Consider the following 20193-nt stretch of genomic DNA (forward strand, 5'->3'; position numbering starts at 1 on the left):
AATTGGAAAAACAAATGTTTATACACAACGAAAGCGCATTTCTGTTGCCTGGCCGCACAAGGAGATATTTGTAGTGGTTTCTGTGTGGCGAAATAATCATGAACTGTGTCCATACTCTGAGACAAATCTGTGAAACTCATCAATCTGACAAAAGGCTTTTCTTTTTTCCCCTTTTTCTTTCTAATTCCTGTTGGTTCCCACTCGTGTCTTCTTCAAATGTCATGCCCTGGTATGGAAATGTCAGCACGGACAACTGTGGTATTGCTGTTAATATGCTCACCAACTAATCAGCGACGCTGTCTCTCTGTGCTCCGATGTGGGCGGCGGATGCACACGATGAGGTAAGAATGGTCAATGTCTGATGTGCAGCTCATCTTTGTTTTAAGAAAGATCAAATAAAACTCTCATCTGAGAAAAGGTTCACAGGACAGACCACAGCATCAACCACTCAGCAGCTAATGCATAAAGGATAATGCAGAAATGTTTTGTTAATGATTCATAAATCCTCCACATTTACAGCTACAGAAGAGAGAATAAATAACAGGACAATTACAGTTGTATCTGCTGACTTCAATGTTTTATGATTGCATATTAAATGAAGGTCTGCACAGACACACACACACACACACCAGAGAAGAAAATAAAGGGTAAGCTCATCTGCTCTCGTGCTCACGTCATCGTGATGTTTTGAACAAACAAAGAAAAAAAAAATCTGAATAACGGCTAAAAATAACACGGAATACAACTCTTTATTCACATTTCTAGACTTGACTGGTGTTGTGCACTGCACTGCATAAAAGCTAATTTAAAAGTGAACGAGGAGCAGCAGGTCCACGCTGATACAGATGTTTACATTCATGGGACGCATAAGGCTCCTCCGAGGGAATGATTTAAGTGCCCGCGGGGACGGCAGAGAAATTAAGAAGGTGTTTCGTGATGCAAGGCCATTGCGACAAAGGACAAAGCATAATTTGCATTTTCATCCCGTTTTCCACTGCATTAAAGGAATACAAAAGCAGAATAACCCCAAGCTGAGAAAACAAACATACTCCAGTGAGTCACCTCTGTAGAGTCTGCATCTTGAAGGCCTGCCAGCCTGCTACTGCATATTATTATGGCATTATTGTCCTTATTACCAATGGGACTGTCTGATTATTGACACATCTATCCAGAAACAGCAGCAGAGAAAAGGGGCCAGATTGCTTTTTGTTCAAAGAGATGCAGCTCTGTAGTGCAGCAGAACCGACACTCACGGTCTTCACCTGCTCTCAGCACGACTGAAAAGGCAGCAGCCCTCCGTTTAGTTCCCTGCGTGCATAAAGCAGTGTTTATTTGTTTTGTTTTCCAAGAGTGAAAAGTGTGCTCAGGGACCCCGAGGCAACACTTCCTGTCAAGAGAGACTTTAAAAAAAAAAAAAAAAAGAAAAGAGAAAAGGAAAAAAGACGTGTTAATCGTTGAAATATATGAATGAATCGCATCTTAGCCAGTTCAACTAACACGCAAAGAAATTCAACTTTACCGTGTAAAGAAGGCAAAAGACAAAAAAAAACAACAACAAACAAACATCCAGATCTTCCAGACTGGAGTGGAACAGGCTGATTTGCAACACTTGGTCAAATAAAACAAGTCCACACGCACACAAACACACAAACACACACACACAGGTCTGACATTTAGGGATGGAAAAAAAAAAAAAGCAGAATGGCAAATGTTGCAACTTTGGGTGAGAATGTGCAAGAACTCTAAGTGAGATGTTTTATTATTTTTTTTTTTTTTAAATTTCCAGATTACCAACAGCTTTTACTCACCGATCACACCTAAAGTGCTAAAAGAAACGAGCTTCTACTTGGGATGCACATCCATTTTGAGGTGTGAGAAGTCATTAAGGCTCCGTCACTCTGGTGCAGATGAGCTGCGCTCCACCGGCGATAATCGACACGATCATTTTCGACATGAAAACTCAAACGGCTGCTGTTTAGTTTTGCACTTCTCTTTCTCTCCACTGTTTAAAAATACATCAGCGCGGCACAGTGTGAAACAGATGCACTCTGATCAGATAGCTCTGTGAGGTGGAAGCGTGTGGGCGAAACGACAAGTGACATGTAGGCACAGCAGACGATCATAAGGTGTTCCTGAATGAACTCCTACATATACATATATATACATACACATATACATATACATACACATATATATATATATATATATATATATACACATATACATATACACACACATATATATATACATATACACATATATATATATATGAATACACACATATATATATATATAATGTATATATATATACATAACTATATACATACATACACATACATACATACACACACACACATATAAATATATATATATATATATGTATATATATTATGTATATATATATACATAACTATATACATACATACACATACATACACACATATATATATATATATATATATACACACATACACACACACACATATATATATATCTATATATATATATATATATATATATATATATATATATAGAGTCTACAGACAGACTCAGTGTGGGAGGAAAACAGGAAATGAGTGCTTCTCATCTTTAGGCTGTGTGCACTGCATTTAAAACGGAGTGTATCCTATGTGTACATGCAGACCTGTGTGTGGTCCCTCTCTGATCCTTCATAAGCCACAAATGGAAAGCACACTGGTTGAATGCTGTAAAGAATGTTGAGAAATGATCAAGTGAACCAAGCTGTATGGAAAAACTGCATTCAATGCAAGATGAAATTCAACTTGTGAGAGAGAACAAGTCTCTTTTATAACAAATAAAAACACAGGGCAACATGGGATGAATACAATTTGTAAACGTCAGGATAAATGAATAAATCAGAATGTCTTCCCAGCCTGAGAACAATAGTATAATAAAAAAATACACTAACTTCTTGTTAGATTGGTTACTGCACTACACAGCTAAAAGTTAAAGCAGCGTTCATGTTATATCGAGTCTGTTGCTAGTTTTTTTTTTTTTTTTTTTTTAAAGGTAACTGTCTGTATTTACTATTCTAAATATAATTCAGTCCCAAAATAAAAAAAAGAGAGCATTGAATCAAAAGACTATAGCATTGCTGCATTTTTTTTCCCTTCCTTTCTTTCAATCTTTGATTTCTCAGCTCAACTGGCACTTCCGACACAAAGGGACATTCACATTCTGACTATCTGGAAATCTTAGTTGACATTGTTGGCTTCCTAAAAAAAAAAAAAAAAAAAAAGCAGCCAGACAAAAATCCTCTGCAGTCATCTACAAGGCAGCTGATTTCATTTGGTCTCCATTAGGACTGCTAACACCAAGCGTTTACTGATAAGTTAAAAAGGTAAGACAGGTGCAAGGTGAGATCAAACAATGAACCGAGAATATATATATATATATATATATATATAAAAATCTATAAGAGCGCACAAAAAGGAAGTATGAAAGAAAAGCACATCTTTAAAAGGATAGACACACATTCTTATGCAAAGGACAAATTGTAAGACAAAAGTGGTAACATTAGAGTAAAAAAAATAAAACAAAAGGCCCCAAACCAGCAATCCCATGTGCCTGAGGGATGCCAAGAGATAAACAACAATGTCTATCATTAAACCCTTCCATTGCACTGACCTACAGTCCTGACCACACCAGACCATTCCATGTAATAAAATAAAACATCCGTCAGTGAATCAACAGACAACACAATCACCACAGGGGCAAACAGGGCGAACTTTTGGTAAACTGTCACTGTTTTTCTGGATGAAGCCATCACAATTCAGCAGATGTGGATGGAAAAATGCGGACATGTTTTCAACCAGTGGCAGGAAGCGTATATATATATATGGTCAGTTGGGCCCTGAGGTACCGGGGGGGGGGGACGGTGCAAAGGTTTCTGGTTAAGAACAGGAGGGAGGCATAAACATCATTGGAAATGAATGGCACTTTTCACATTAGAAACCAGTATGCGCATTTCCTGAAATGACTCGAAGTTGCAGACATGACCAGCCAGAATTCAGAGTTTTTCCAAGTGGCCATAACAGAATGCCGTGGAGGAGGGGGAAAAAAAAAAGAATATGTTTATTAGCCGGCCGGCCAGCCATCCACCATCCTCTGGGGCAGGATGTGGGAATACACAGGTTAAAAACAAGCTCTGCGATGCTTGACCTATAAAGGGAAACTTGCTGTCACTCTTCCTTTGTTTTTTTGTTGTCTCTTACTTCCATCCATGGCTTCCTGTGGCTCAGCTGACAGGCGGGTCCTCGTGCAACCGTGTGCCATTTTGACCAGAGATCAAACTCAGAGGGAACAGAAAATAAAGGATCAACGCTGAAGTAGGCATAACTGTCTTCTGTTACATTTGGGTTAAAAATGCCAGCTTTTTTTGGGTAGCACGGAATATTTTCTGTCCCCCCTTCAAGTGTCACTGATGAATGGGAAAGTGAACTCTTTGTGTCAGCACATATGCAAGTGTGAGATGTGCTGCTCAGCACCGAGTTGTTGGCTCTCCGTCCTCAGCTGGACGGGACCGTTTGTGTGCTGTGTTGACCTGACTGGGCTGGAAGGGTGGGGCTGCCCCCACTTCACCCCTCATGTCACCAGTTGGCTTTGACAGCTTTGACGTCACTCACCAGGTTTTGAGCAAGGCAGATACCAAAAATCTGGGGAAAACAAACAAAGAAACAAACAAAAAAACAAGCCACACAAAGAGTTAGGCCTTATTTTAGGGAAGTTTTGAAACCTAACAGGATGCTGCTGGTACAACACAAACTACAGCAGGGGGTTTTGCTTGTTATTGTAATTTATCACCACTAGGTGGTGGTGATATAATCAAAATCAGAGACAACTGAATGTTTTACTTTAGTTTTAAAGGATAAAAAGCCGGTTGCCTGAAGTGGATGTTTCTAAAACATATAATCTCCAAACAAGGACACATTACCTGTAAAAGTGCAACACCAACAAATACTCCGGCTACAATAATCAGGTTGTCTTGCAGCCACTTCTCAAACTGCCCCACACAGCCCTTGGTGTAGATATATTTCTGCCGCTCGATGTCCTTTTAACGAAAAAAAAATAAAAATAAAAAAATGGAAAAACAAGTTGACTTTAAAGTAGAGAAACTTAGATTATTCAAAATCATTCAATGATCAACTTTCACAGAAGACTCACTTCAACAAACATCCGAAGTCTGACCTATGACTAATGCTGGACAGAAGGAAACACTGGTAGCTTTCGGCCCACGGATTTCTTTACTGCTAAACAGGCCATAAAGCTAAACATGTGCGAGTCACACTCAAGGATTTCAACATGTCACTGTCTGGAAATGACAGAGAATATCAAAGCAGAGTATTCGTGTCTACTTCTGACCCTGTCTGGGCTGAATAAACAGGCAGAATCTGTTTCCTGTTACCGGACAGATGGCTGTTCGTGTTGTCACATTCAGCTGATGATGTACACTCAGAGAGGGACATAAATGGTGTAATTTACTGCTGCAATGACACCAAAAATGGGGTAAGAAAGGGTGCCTCTACACAATGCTTTTCTTTGTTACGCCTTCAAGTCAAGCTAGCAAACTCTTTGTTCTCTTGCAAAACCTGAAAGCTGGCTTTCGACCAATGAGAGGTGAAGAGGGCCTCCTGGTAGCCAATAAAAAAGCAGGAAACACCATGTTGTTCTGGCTGTGAACTTCCTCTGAAACTATCTCAGCCCTCTGCCTCTGCCTTTGTTTTGCTTCTGTCCTCCGCATGTCTCCTCTACTTTCCCACCCTGCACTTCCTGAGACGAGCGGCACAGGAACTTACTGCACATCCCTGATAGGTTCAGTGGTCAGGCATCAGCATAAGAGCAGGGAGAAAATTAATTCATACCAACACGGTGGCAGGTGGTTCACTGTATTGCAGTTCGCCTAGCAACAGCAATCCTTCTGACTGCAGTGCAGCGAGTTGTAACCACCACACCCACGCACAGAGGAAAACGGAACGAACTGGCATAACCCACTGAGTAGCCAATTACAGAGTGTAGTAAGGCTGCTCTCTGGGCTATAACTGGAGCCTAATTATCCCTGTCAGAAGAACAATCTGTTATTAAGGCGAGAAGCATGCAGGATCGCCTATGTGCCACTTAACCCTGTACATTCTCAGTGTGTGCTGTGTTAGATTTCTGTTTTCAGTTCTGAACGCTATTCGTTGCATTTATAGTCGGGAAATGCAACCGAGAGTAACACTAAATTTAAGATTTGATTGTTCTTTTTTTTTTTAATTCAAAATTCAGTTATTGATCAGTTGTAGTGTGTGTGTGGGGGGGGGGTAAATCAAGTCAAATACGAATGGAACCTACCGCCACTCGACAACCTAAGATTTCCAACATTGCTACATTACATTACAGAAGCTTTTATCCCAAGCGACTCAAAAGTGAGGAAGGCATCGGAGTGCGGCGTGTGGTTCAGCAAGAAAAGAATTAGAAACGTAGACGGGAGAAGTTGAGAGTTGAATCAGCAAGCTTCTGACTGAAATGTAGTCCCTCTCCCCTCTGAGCTACAGCTACAGGTTTTTTGTTGCCATTAATTAAACAGATTTGCACTTTGCTGGTCATTTGGACTTCAATTCTACGAAGGAGCCTAGTGTGACTTTAACCAACAGCGTATTGTATAGCTTTTCTCTACTTTTTAAATTGTAAACATCTTTGAAAAGTCTTAAAACAAATACAGAGTTAAGAATAAAACTCTACTCAAGTGAGGCAAGCGCAGTCTAAAGATACCAACCCCTTGAAGCCGAACATCGTAACCACACTGCGTGTTGATGACGTCCTCCTATCAAAAAAAAAAAAGGGAACACAAAACAAATTGAGTTGAAAGGTTACACTTTCTCTTTCTGGTAAGAACACTGGAGAGACTTTATGTCTGAATGACAAAACAAACGAAAACACAACTTTAAACATAAGGCCTGTGTCATAAATAAACAGCTAGAGACTGAGGTCATTATTAGTAGTCTGAAATGCAGAAAGGACTTCATGTACTTCTCTAACGGCATGCTATATATAATAAAATGCTGGCAAATAATGCAGTTGTATGACGCCAAGACCATTTAATCAGATGGAGATGTAATCGTGTCCACGAGTGACTCACTGAAGGATTTTTGACACAGCAGGAGAAGGGCACTCCACAGCGCTCTCGACTTGGATTCTTGTCAGTGCAGTTGAAGTAGATGTTCAGGTTCCAGTCGTCGGGCCCGTGAGCTCCGCAGCATAACCACTGAGACAGCAGCAACGACAGGTCCTGATTAAACAGCCGAGCCCGACTAACAGATAGAATGACTTCCTCTCATCTGGCTATCTGAGCTCTTTAGAGTCGGGCTGAGGTCGGCCCGGGTTGATAACCAGCTTACTGGGAACTACAGATGAGACCCACTTGGTGAGTCAACTGCAGATGCAATCTGCTTTACAATACGTCACCACAGAGCCCAGCACGGGAGCCAATTATCTCAACTGCCGCATTCATTTAATTGGATATTTATTTGAAGAAAAACACAATCAGATTTATCACCGGATTTGTGTCACAGTTACCGTGGACGTCTCCTGACTGCTACGAACCAGGCAGACTGAATTAATTTACAAATAGCTACTTTGTACCTCAACATTTTTCAGGAAGAAAGTCATCCTCACAGCAAACGGATGAGAAACGTTTACATTTTACAGAAATTACAGTCGATAGTTGACTCACATATTCCTGGGCAAAGTCGATGAGATTCTGCAAGTCGATGTCGTCTCGGTAGGCCTTGACATTGTTGTTGATGAAAAAGTTCAGCTGGTCTTTGATCCAGTCTTTGAAGACAAAGGCGAGGATCCCTGCAGTCAGCTCCAAGAAGAAGATCAAACCCAGGAACACAGAAAACTGGAGACACGAGTGATAGCACGAGCACACACACACACACACACACACACACACACACACACACAAACACAATATATGTCACTTCAAACACGACATTCGGTTGTGCACAACAAAAGAGTGCTCAGTTTTCTTTCTGCAGGTGTTTTTAAAAGAATTAACAGGAAAGCTTTGATGCGATGGTCCCAGCTCATGTCTTGTTGTAGGGCCGGCCCTGATTTGATAAGTGAGGGTGTGGGAAAAACCTCAGTCCCACAGGTACCGTTACATTATCCATTTACCGTAAATGTAGCAGACGAGACTGATGATAAATGCGAAAAAGCCACATTAGCTCCTCACTCTGACGCCTGACTTATTGCGACTAATGGACATCTGCTGGAGTTAATAGCTACTCAAAATTGCAGCCAGCAACAAGGGAAATTTCTCTCCGTCCTTAACATATTCTATAAAGGCAAACCCAAATAAACCACCTAACCAGTAATGTTGTGCCTATGGGTTTTTAGAAAGATTCTAAGATCAAACGTAAAAAGGCGGTGATGAATAAAACACTAGTTGACAGAGAAAAATACTTGAGAGCAAAATGAGGCATGTGTTTCTGATCACTGCTTGGCTTGATTTACTTATAACAAATTCCTGCCATTGTAAGCACTCTCAGCATTTGGCTGTGGTGAGTCAAAGTGACACCTGCTATGCTATCAGTCTCGGCTCTGGTGTGAAGTGCATCTAAAGAGGTGTCAAATGGTGACTGTGCATCAAAAGCTGGGAGCTGGCTTACAAATTTAAGCAGGAAGGTGTTCTCTCGGAGCGCTCCGATACAGCCAGCAAAGCCCAGGACGAACATGACCCCTCCCACCACGATGAAGAGCCACACGGGGTCGAAGCCTCCCAGATCTGTGATTGATGACAGATTGGACAGCACGCCCTGAGGGAAAGGACAAACAAAAAAAAAAAAAAAAAAGGCATAACAATGGTAAAAAAATAAAATAAATCAGATTAGAACACAAACAATCCTTCCTTATTGTACACAGTAAAAGGATTTCCAGTGAAAACAAAGTTGACTTGAATAGAGCATGTGATGTCGGAGAGAAATAGAGGGAATGGAACTAATGTCACAGGCAAGAGGCCAGCCGGGGTTCAGAGATGTGAACGTTTTTATTAGTTATATCTATTGAGTGTTATGTCCCCAAGCTTTTTTCATTAACTCAGAAGATACAAAGTTCTGAGCTTTCTGAAAGCATTCAGACAGACGTCTGTCCTTTCTCTCAGTATATCCTGCTTTCCAACCCCAAATCCATAAAGATCAACATGTTTCTTAGTGTGACGGGACAGAAGCCATTGCCAGTTTCTTAAATGGATAATGAACCTTAATGCCAAATGCTAAGTCACTGTCACAAGGTCGCACACACCAAGGCGGTATATTCTCTTAAAGTCAAGTTTTTTTTCTAGACTTCCCACCAGCCTTGACAAACAAGGACCTAACCTATGAGAGAGGGCAGCAGCTGTAGTTGCCACAAACTTCACTTTAAATGTATTGAACACTTGCAGCCCGGAGAGCTGAAATCACATACTGCTCATGTTCATTTGCACAGGGTAAGGCTAAAGCTATTGGACTGCCATTAATACTGCACTCTAATGTTTTCATGCCATTGGTGCAAAATAAACCTCCTTCGAATTCCAGCAAGAGGTCCTGAAACAATAATGTGATCTGGCTGCAGGCAGCAGGCTTGAAAATAATCATCTTAGTCACTGAGACTCAAACTCACCATTACGCCTTTCCAGCAAGCGCTATTCATCATTCAACCTAATCCCTATAAATTATTCACACTGTTCCACAAAGGTACTCCACTGCAGACCTATTTGCACAGAGTTCATGACCAGACGTTACTAATCACTACATGCTTCCCCTCTGGTGCAGCATTTGCTGGACTGACTGGTACAATTTCTTCCTAATTAATGAACAAACTGACTGTTAATTCAATTGGAAGACGTTTTGAATGCCGCCATGATTCACTGCACATGAGAGGTTCAAGGCAAGAGAGGACCTTTGTAGCCTCAACTGTGTGGACAAGAAACAGTGAGCGGTTTCCATGCAAATACTATTGCTCTGCAATAGATTACAATACAACACTGAGCATTCAGCTCCTGATGACTATGAGTCAAATGAGTAAGCCATTTTAGATGTTTGGCTCCTTCTGTATGTCTAGCTCCAAATCGTCAATTCAACAAAACGAAGTTACACATTACACTGGAGCATCAGCAGCATGGCTCATTTCCTATGACAAACAACACGTGCGAACCAGAAGAGCCGGTTGGTGCTACAATGCCTTATTAGAACGGCACCTCCACGTTTCACACTGCTTCCCTCAAAAGTTGCGCTTACATCTAAAATCAGCAGCATATCATGTTTCCAGCTTGTTTCAGCCATATCTGGAGGAATGTTCGCTATGCTGTCCAGGCAATGGTGTTGTACTTCCACAGCGTGCTTTTTGTGTGTGTGTGTTTATACATACCTTCTCCGCCCATGCCCACAGGCCTATACCCAAGAACGCCGCTCCTAGTAACTGTAAAACAAAGCACACAGAAGAGGATCTGCTGTGAGATGGAGAGCCACCGGTTACACACAGTGAAAACTGCCAAAAACACCACTCGAGAGTGATTAAAGAGCATGAAATAAATTAGTTCAAGTTTCACAAAAACCTTCCCTATCAGAAGGGTTCTGGGTGTGGTATGATTTACAGCACTGTGTCCCTGGCAACATAAGCAAACAACATAACTGTCCTCTGATTCAGATAGTTCAAATTCTGATTGATCCATGGTAATCCATGATATCACCTTTCCCCCAACACAGCTTTGCAGACTTTAGACCCGCGCAGAAGAGCACAAAGAAATAAAAACAGAATCTGCCGTTTGAATTAACCGGTATCCTCCGAGGAGTGGGAGGTAATCGTTTGGTCAGGCAGGACCTACCCTCTGTGGAGAGGAACTAATTAAACAATCATTTAAACAATAGCAAACTCTGGTGCTTTCAACTTGCTGCGGACGGAGGGAATCATTTTTATCTGTCGGTTACTGAAAGGTGAGAAGACACTGTACAGAAGCTCCACAAGTTGATACCTTGAGAGTCAAAGAGAATCCTTCCGGTATTAGTCTGCCATCCTAAAGATGGATGAATGTAGGTCTCACAGTTTTTAACATAGCAAAGTGCCAAAGTGTCTGGTGGTGTGGGTTTACTCAGGGTTTTTGAGTGAGAGCGCGTGGCAGTTAGACAGTCTAACTGCCACGCGCTCTCACTCAAAAGGGATTAAAGAAGGTAATGAACTTAACTGAGGCACAATGTTCGGCTTCACTGAAAATACGTTGTTGTGTTGAGAGGCTGATTACGTCGAACGAAGCAAGTAAAGTGTTGGGAACCCATCAGTCCATAAAGAGAGAATGCCAAACAACAGCAGCGGTTCGGCTGGGTTGGCCTGGGAGTTGCATAAGCAGATGTAAAGAAGGGTGCGGCCGTGGGGGTTTTAGTGGGGAAGTGACACTGTGGAAGAGCCGGGATAAGCACACAGACAACAAGTTGAAGGGATCAGGCTGACAGAGCAGGAGGCCTTAAACTTTTTGAGAAAAGCTTCTAAAATGGGAGAAAGATAACGCTTGAAGCCGTGCAATTAAACCAAACATCATTTCAGGTTTAATGTTCACTGATTCTCAAGACATTATGGAAATTTTACCCAGTCTAAGTTACAGATATCTGCCCATCTTTTTTCTTCAAATTAGATGCGATTAAACTTGTGATAATACCAAAAGCAAATAGTGGTTAGCACCGTCACCCCCGTCCATTTTCTCATCTCACTCACGTCAACGTTTACTGACACCAACATCAAGATTAAGGCAACTCAATTACACAGAATGCAGTTTTCTTTTTAAACTTCAAAAACCTTTTTGATTACATCCACCACAAGAGCAGTTCAGCAACTATTTGTGCGCTAGAGCAGAAATAAATCCAGTGATCTCTTTCTGTGTTTAATTCTTTTTTTTTTATTTTTTTTTTTATAAACTTAAAACTTATTGCTGGAGACCATACACATCTCTAAACTGTAGCCACACCAAAAACACAAACATCCCCACCACAACTTATGTGCAACACTGCAGTGGCACATCAGGTCACTTAGAAAAAGATGTGGTTACCAGTGGTTATATTAAAAGGAAGTGACTAAAACAAGCAGGGCTTTATTATCAGTCACACACACACGATGTTTCATGAGCGTATCCTTATTACAGTCCTCTTTTCAAAACAGTAAAGTTTTGACTCTGTTCTGGCCCAAACAGCGAGCAGCAATATATTCACTCATCTAATAATTCTGTTCATTTCTCACACCGGAAATATCATCTTTCTGTGGAACATCAGACAGCTCAGTGACTCCGCCCCTCTGCCTCATGCACAGTGTACATCGGCCCCTCCCCCTTTAATGCACAGACACTCCCATTCGATACACAATCATGCACAGGTGGAAGGTATGTTGAGCTACACTTACAGGTACATTCAAACGCTGTTTCAAACAGCAGCTGGTGTTTGTGAACGCTCAATGCAACGCCAACTGGTGCTCCCAAACTGTTTCGAACAGGATCTATAAAGGCCAGCTGCCTTTATGAACCCAAAACTGTGAAGAAATGTAAAACACTGTTCAAAAATTCTGCTGCAAACAGCGATTGTGAATAATGCTCTATGCTGCACGTCGGACGGTGTTGACAGACACGGCTGGCAGAGTAAAACCTAAGAAAATTTTTTTTTTTAAAAAGGGGGATCAGCACTGAGCTCCAGTATTCCAGGGCTGCTCCTACTCAAAATCCACGTTGCAGCCTGCTTTTTCACTGCTCATCCTTGAATTATGCAGACTATACGCTACACTGGCTCTGGATTTTAAACATTGCGGTCATAACATTTTCATCGATCTGGTTGGTCCCCCCCCCCTCTCCCCCCCCTCCTCCGATATAAACAGTGGCACCAGTTTTTCAGTGTTGGAGCCAGTGGTTTGGTGGTCAAGACAGAAAGAACTGGTTTTAGGTTAGTTTCTGGCTCCAAACCAGCACTGGAACTGCTTTGGTGGAAAACCAAAGCAGCCCCACCCCCCAAACAGAGGATTTAATGCTACATCTGTGGTGGATTCCATTCAGGAAGTTGTTCTAATGCTATAGAGTTACAGACAATAAACTCATATCGATATTCTGCTTTTAATACTTCAAGGGAAATACAGTGCCTGAGACGCACAATGGCCTTTTTTTGACAACAGCCAATAACTTTCACTGCTCCACTTGGTAACACAATGACGATTTTTACAATTGGCTGGACACAGTGAAGAATAACTTCAAATTCAGGAAGTTTTAAGCACTCAACTGTTTTTTTTTCCATTAACCCATCATCTTTACTGTAAAGTTCCAAATAAAGCAGAAACAAACTGCCTCTTTACTTTGGTGCCTCTAAAATGAAACGTTAGCAAGGCCCCAAATTTGTTGTTTTGACATATGGCTGATTTTGTCAGTTCCAACCGAGAGTACCAGAGCACTTCATTCGCATCAAGGTGCATTGTTCCCTGCCTCAGCCTGATGCACTCCTGATGATGCCACTGAGTGAAGCTACAACAAAATGGACGTGTCCTTGTCTGGCTGTGAGTCATTTGGTCTTTTTCCATTTTTCCTGAGCTCCGATTCGCTTTCTCGGTTAGTGATCGAATTGCAATAAATTTTTTCCTTAAATGCTCTTCCGAAGCTTCTTTAGAACGAGAAAGGCTGAACAAAAACAAAACTTTACTTCAGTACCTTTCCTGTTTTGAACACACTATCGCGGGGACGTGACCTTCCACTACCTCGTAATCTCACAAAATCGTTCTGAGTCATACTATGCATTTCCACGTGCTACCTTTCAAGCCCTATCTGCAGATCAAACTTCCCTCGCCGCACAATTAAGTTGGAATTGAAGTGAATTTAAATGAATGGGTACATTGAAACCAATCTTAACCTTCCTTTGTATAGTGCTGAATCAAACCCTTCCCAGAGTATAATGTGGGCCACGAGGGTCAAATTCAGGTCAGTGTGCAAAACACCTAAACTAAACTACTTCAGTGCCATAATGAGTCAAGATCTCACAACTCTGAGGGTTTTTCACTAAGCAGTAAAACATGTGCAAAGTAAGTTAATATGATTACCTCCATCTCCTCGTAGGGCTGAGAAAAACTAAGCAATGAATCAGAAACAAGAAAAGTACAGAGCAGTGTCCTTGTTTCTTGTGGCTTTCTTTAATATTTAGTGCCCGAGTTCGTATTTTCTCATCTAATTTTCGCCTGCGCTCGTAAGAAATTAGCTGCTGGATCATATTTATCCCTCTAATCCACGTGCTGTTATCACTCTATTTATGAATTTCATCACTGTAGATAAATAGATAAAAGTTTAATGGAATCAGATGTCTTTGTAACGGCCTCGTTATTAAAATCAGAGCTTTTCCTCCAGCAAGTACAAAAACATGTGTCGCAGAACAAGGGTATTATCTCCATGCAGACACAGATTATCAGCACTCGAGAAGATGCCTCCCTGAGCCAGATGATCCCATTAACCTCGACCAACTAGCAGACTAATCAAGCACGCTTCTTCCTGGACATACAGGCACACACACACACACACACACACAGTGTGGACTTGCTCAATGGAAAAATCTAATGTGTCGAACTCCGTAAACACAGTCATTCTTGATTATATGATGTCAATGGAAATGGCACAAAGATTACTAATTGTGAAGCGTGTCTGGCCTCGGGAAAAGGAAACACTCCCACACGTTTTCCGCTCATGTTTTAATCCACCTGACATAAGAAAAAAAGAAAATTAATGAATCAATTTACTGCAATCTGTCACCACAGCAGGAGGTCAAAGTCAGACTCAAGTCCAAAAATTTAGTGGCCATGAGAAGGCTATACAGTCAAAAGTCTGGCCCTGAATTGAGAGATGACTAAGTCCTGTTATATCCCATCTCAACGTGCATTGAGAGCATTCACACCTGTACTCGGAGCTGTCCGCAAGTGATCGGATCACTTCACACGCATGTGAATACCAGCAGTAAACCAGTAAAGCCTAGCTCTGAATGTGTCATAAGTAGTGTGACCCCAAACGACTGCATACATGCATGCTCCGAAACAGCTCTGCACCTATAATGTGATCATTCAATCTGCACTTCAGTGCGAAATGTGAACAGACAATGCACTGCGCTGTAGCTGGCTAATAACACTCTGCATCCAACCCATTCAGCAACTTGGTTACAGCTTAACGAGCTCTTAATTACAGCACGCAGAGCTTCCACACATTTCAGCAGCTAAGGCAGAAAATGTGATTAATTAAGTGGACGTGAGGAATGTGTCTATTCTTGGGACGAGAGAAGGTGTGTTGTTCTTGGCCGAGAACGTGTGGCTGCCTACAGCGGGCTCAGGAGCTGGACGAATTCACACAGAAAAGCAGCACTAGGCTGTACCTCCCCAGTCTGTTCAGTGTTTATGGCCTCACAAGCATTTTGTCTCAATTTAGGCAGCATTTTAAGCCTGACAAGATCAGTATAGGAAAGAGAAATGGGTTGATTTGGAGGAGAATTACCCCCCCCAACCCATCTCTAGCCATTTCAGCAATGCACTAGCTTGTCTGTCAAATCCAGTTCAGCAGCACACGTACAAGTGGAGAACATCATCTTGGTATTTTCAACGGAAAACGCCGGCGAGCTGGAACTTGCTTCACACAGAGCACAGACACGGGAGCGTCAGCGTGGCCCGAGTGTCAAACTGTTTGAGAGAGCGCGATATGAGTCGGCCGCAACGCTAGGACTCAATATTTCTTGGTTGATTTCTCAGTCCGGCTGAATTGCAACGCGCTTTGGCACTGCATTTGTCAGGCAAATTGTAAAACATATTTGAGGCTCCACCTTTCGAAAAACCTTGGCTCGTGGAATTTTTGTCAGCTCGCGTTATGTCAGTTTTCCAGAGCAAGGGAGGAGTGGTGTAATCACACATTACAGGAGGAGTGAGGGGGCGGCGATGACTGATAGAGATAAGACGGGACCATATGTGCCCTGTATACTTGATGAGTCCAATAGAGAATGTGAAGGTGAGGCCACGCCGCATTTCATTTCATGTCCATACAGTTAAACACTGCAATGTTTATTCCATGTTCACATCTATATTCATGAATATTTATGTGAACGTGAATAATATTTTGTTGTTTCTAAAGGAACTGCTATAAAGGTCTTGTAGAAGATCTTTTGGGTCTTTTTGGATCCTGCTGGCACAGAGGCTGTCTGTTGTTTGCGAGGATCATGCAAAATAACCTTCAGGATTATGTTATTATGCTCACACTGTGCGTCTCAAAGAACCTCTAACGTAACCTCCAAAAATGACATCTTGTTTGAGTTTTTGCAACCACACAAACTGTTAAACAAATCCGTCCACTGCCGAGTTAAACAAATGCTACTTTTAACGACAATTCGAGTCGTCAAGACAACAGCAAGTCTTTATTTACAATATAGGGGCTTCTAAAGGCGGTAGCATGGTTGCCGCGTCTGTCACGGCGGTGGTGGACCGTGACGTCAAAATGACGTTTCAGGCCTGGCGCTTCCCTTGAAAAGACGGCGCAGCGCGTTGTTGTGCACCAGTCGATTTTTGTAACTTGGCGGCGCCGAGCACAACGAACTGGATGGACCGATGTGAGACCAGGCTCAGTGAGGAGGTGCGTTTGTACAGGCAGCTGTACGAAACTGCAGTGAAACAGCACAGGGAGCACGTAAACTCCCCAAACTGGTGCACAGAGATGGGCAGAACTTTGGGGAAAGAGGGAGAGTTCTGTAAGAATATGTGGAAGAAGCTACGGGACAGATACGTGAAGGCAAAGAAGAGGGCAGAGACTCTGTTGATGCCGGGGGCTTCAAACCTTCACCTCTTTTAACTGAATTAAAAAATTAAAATGATCCGAAAACTGCAGCAGTATCATTAATTACAGTATTCTTGCTCTTGACATTGACATTGTTTTCTTCTCCACTTTCGTGGTTGTAGAGTAGAGGTAACCTTCACGTAGCAGCGCCACCTCTGTGACGGAGAAAATTGCAACTACTGGCGCGCAACGACTTGCGCCACTATATAGGGTCCTATGGCGGGCACGAACTCGTGACGTCATCAACACCGCTCGCGCGAGCAGACGCAGCAACCATGCTAGAGCCTTAAGACCCTCTGACTGGGGTTTAAAACAAACACACAGCTGAATGTGTTCACATTTTTTTTTTTTTTTTTTAATCAGAATAAGCCAAAAAGAGGGCCAGATTTAGCGTGGAATCAAATTTTTGCAAAAACACCAGCTTGCCAATTAGAAGCTCAAACACACGGTCGCCGTAAAATTGTTTTGTGAACTTTTTGGAAAGTTACACAAAGAAAATCTGAGAAGTAGTTGAGCAGGGATTTGAACCTGTAATGAGCAATGAGCAGGGTCCAGTTTTTATTGCTCATTTTGTTCAGTTTCGACTATGTTGACCAACTTTTCGGCCAAACTAAACCAAAGTTAAACAGATGACAACGGTGGCAGGTGCAGATATTAAACGTCTTCCTCATGAGACGGCGCTCCCGTCCCAACACGCAGCACTTTGTGAACGCGCCGTCACATTCTCTATAGAACAAATCCACGATGGACGAAAACACAGACTCCCTCCACTGGAGCCCCTCGTACGCCACTCTTTGTTCTCGCCATCTCTTTGTGCACTTGTGGGTCTGCGAGTGAGGAGAAACAATGCAGCCCCACAAAGCCTGAGCACTATGGGCGTGGAGAGTGTGAAAGGGATGCTTGAGAAGAGAAGGGATGGGTGGTAATTTAGGCCGTGTGGCCTTTTCCTTCAAACCATGTGTGGGAAGACCCTCCGGGGCAGACAGACACGCCATTCCTTCACCCACAGACATTATACTACACCAGCCGTGCTGGGAGGGAGGGAGGGAGGGGTGAGGGAGACTGAACAGAGAAACTTTTCAGTGCAGAGAGATAAAGATGGAGGGGATGTCGTGAAGGAGACATGGGTTCACTTGCCACTGCCCTAACAACACAAATGAGAATCATACCATCTCTGACTGGTGACAAGACAATGTTACAAGCACACCATATCAGAGAAGGAGCGACCCAAAAAGAAACAATTACCATCCTTTCATTCAACATTCAACCATCCTTACTTTAGTTACAGGCCTTGAACTTTTTTGTGACTCCTCTGCTGCCAAAAAGACCAAAAAGATAACTGTCATACATGGAAAACTTTAAAACAGCCGACCAACAGAGAAAAGGACACAACTGTCAATGTGTGATGAACGGTAGGTGTGGGAATGTTAACGTGGATGCCCAAATCAATCTTCATTACACCACATACGAGCAGTCATGTAATGAAAGTTATGAATGACTTCCTGATCAAAGGAACTAGTTAATCCGTTATGCAAGATGCCACTTACAATAAACTGAATCAGAAGAAGGACCACAACTGCATTAACACGCCAACATACCTGCTTCTGTCCACAAAAAGTGGTCCACTCAGAAAAGAGACACATAAAAGTCGTTAGACTTCGCAGATAAATTTGTTAACGCCAACGTTTAGGTTAGCTTTTACTACTTATTGCATTTTCTTAGCGACCTTAAGACTGTTTTTTTTTTTTTTTTTAATTACAATGAAAGGTAAATGGATAAAGACTAATTTCACTTACCCAGAATATAATGTTGAAGCCAAATAAGAAGTATTTCACGCAGCAGCTGACTTCGGCTCCTTTAAATTGGTGGTGTTTTCTGCTCATTCTTCCAGGGATAGTGGTGGCTATCTGGAAAGCTAGACCCTAACTACTACAACCGATACTTCCAAAGCTTTTTGCTAACGCTGCAGTTATCGAGCCGCTGGAAGCGATGTTAGTTGTATCCATTAGCTAAACAAGCCCCTGTTGAGTCACTCGGCGGCACCGAGTCGGTCAAATCAAACATGAGTGGCTAATTATCGTTTCCTCGCTTTAAACATTAGCTTGCTAGGCCAGCTAGCTCCCAACTTCTGCAGTTAGCGTTAGCCGCTAACAACAACAAATCCAGGTACGCTGAACTAAGGCACAGACATCCCTTCTGCGGCTCTGCCGATACTACCGTCGCCGGGCGTTGATTTCGCTGCGGACGCCGGCAGATCGAGTTAAATGTTCCAAATGTTTCGGACCGACATCCCCGATACTATCTCTGTTACTGCATCGCTGCTAAGAGTCTTCATCCTTGTTTTTTTGTGCTGTAAAACAAGCCCCTGCTGTCAAACGGCAAAATCACAGCGCTGGCTTTCACCCTTTTCACCTCAAGAGCGGCCTCTTGTGTCTCAGAGTAGGTTTTCGCCTCCGTGCAACGAGATTCTGGGGATGATCCGGACAAGATTGAGAGACGACGTCGCTTTGGGTTCAGTGACACATGCTCACACTCCCCACCGCCTGGTACCTGCCGGGTGAGAGGTGAAACGTCTTCAAGATCCAAGAAGAAGTCCCGTTGCGACTTGGACATGGCTTTTATGTTTAATGTTCCGTAACATAACACATGCTCCACTATGTCATTATTTACAATTGTGAATGAAGACCCCCAAATCTTTAATTGAGTTTCTGACTGTGTAGTTCTCTTGCAAAACATTTGTTTCGTTTTCTTTGAATTCGTCGACGCGTGACAGAGTCTTGTAACGCGTCACGTGTTCCAGCGCATTGATTCAGCACTTGACGGCAGGAAACACGCAGGTGACGTGAGAGAGATGGTTTGGGCATAGACTTTAATTAAGAGTTTGACTGAACCACACCCACACGTCCGTCGTTGTGCATAAAATCGAGAATCCAATGCCACTAAGTTATGAGGAATGGCATAGTTGTGATGAGATTTACTGACAAGAAAATAGAGAACAGCACAAAATACAGTTTCACATTCTGAAACAATCCGAGGACATGTCTGTGCAGGATCTGTCCCAACACTGTTGCCCAATTTGAACTTCAGTCTGAAGTCCTACAGATGGCAGTCTATGAACCTGTGATAAATGTGGCTTTAGTTTCCCTCTCACCTCAGGGTGCTGCTGTTTGGGACGTGCCAGCATCCGAAGAATCGCTAAACGTGCTGTACTGTTGAGCGACACCAAAACGAGACTGTGGTGATTGATCTTATGTATGTCATCGCTGTGGGAAATGAACAGTTTGTGAGCATGTTTTTTTTTTTAAGGGTATGACAATTACTGAATTTCTCCATTCTCATGAAAAACA

General features: G+C 42.4%; 1 protein-coding gene across 3 annotated transcripts; it reads right to left on the reverse strand.

The window, feature by feature from the left end:
- Window positions 1-2777: 2777 nt before the first annotated feature.
- On the reverse strand, window positions 2778-19613 carry tspan17 (tetraspanin 17). 3 transcript variants are annotated; one of them, XM_075481077.1, is made up of 8 exons: window positions 19259-19613; window positions 10411-10461; window positions 8676-8822; window positions 7733-7903; window positions 7139-7264; window positions 6776-6823; window positions 4955-5071; window positions 2778-4676 (listed from the first exon to the last, which is right to left on the reverse strand). In XM_075481077.1, exons 1-8 carry the CDS (start codon window positions 19580-19582, stop codon window positions 4611-4613), a joined length of 1050 nt encoding a protein of 349 aa, XP_075337192.1. In that variant the 5' UTR covers window positions 19583-19613; the 3' UTR covers window positions 2778-4610. The 3 variants fall into 3 exon arrangements, with proteins under 3 accessions (XP_075337192.1, XP_075337193.1, XP_075337194.1); XM_075481078.1 differs by lacking the exon at window positions 19259-19613 and adding an exon at window positions 18643-19250; XM_075481079.1 differs by lacking the exon at window positions 19259-19613 and adding an exon at window positions 18124-18485.
- Window positions 19614-20193: the final 580 nt, after the last annotated feature.

This window comes from Odontesthes bonariensis, chromosome 13, assembly GCF_027942865.1.
Source record: "Odontesthes bonariensis isolate fOdoBon6 chromosome 13, fOdoBon6.hap1, whole genome shotgun sequence".
NCBI lineage: Eukaryota > Metazoa > Chordata > Actinopteri > Atheriniformes > Atherinopsidae > Odontesthes > Odontesthes bonariensis.

Bases quoted from the DNA above. Each gene is read 5' to 3' on its own strand.
- tspan17 (XM_075481077.1), bottom strand. From the start codon at position 19,582: ATGTTTTGCAAGAGAACTACACAGTCAGAAACTCAATTAAAGATTTGG. The intron at 6,824-7,138 runs GTGAGTCACTCG...TTTTTTTGATAG, and splicing joins GCTGTGTCAAAAATCCTTCA to GAGGACGTCATCAACACGCA. The intron at 5,072-6,775 runs GTTGGTATCTTT...TTTCGTTAAAAG, and splicing joins ACGATGTTCGGCTTCAAGGG to GACATCGAGCGGCAGAAATA.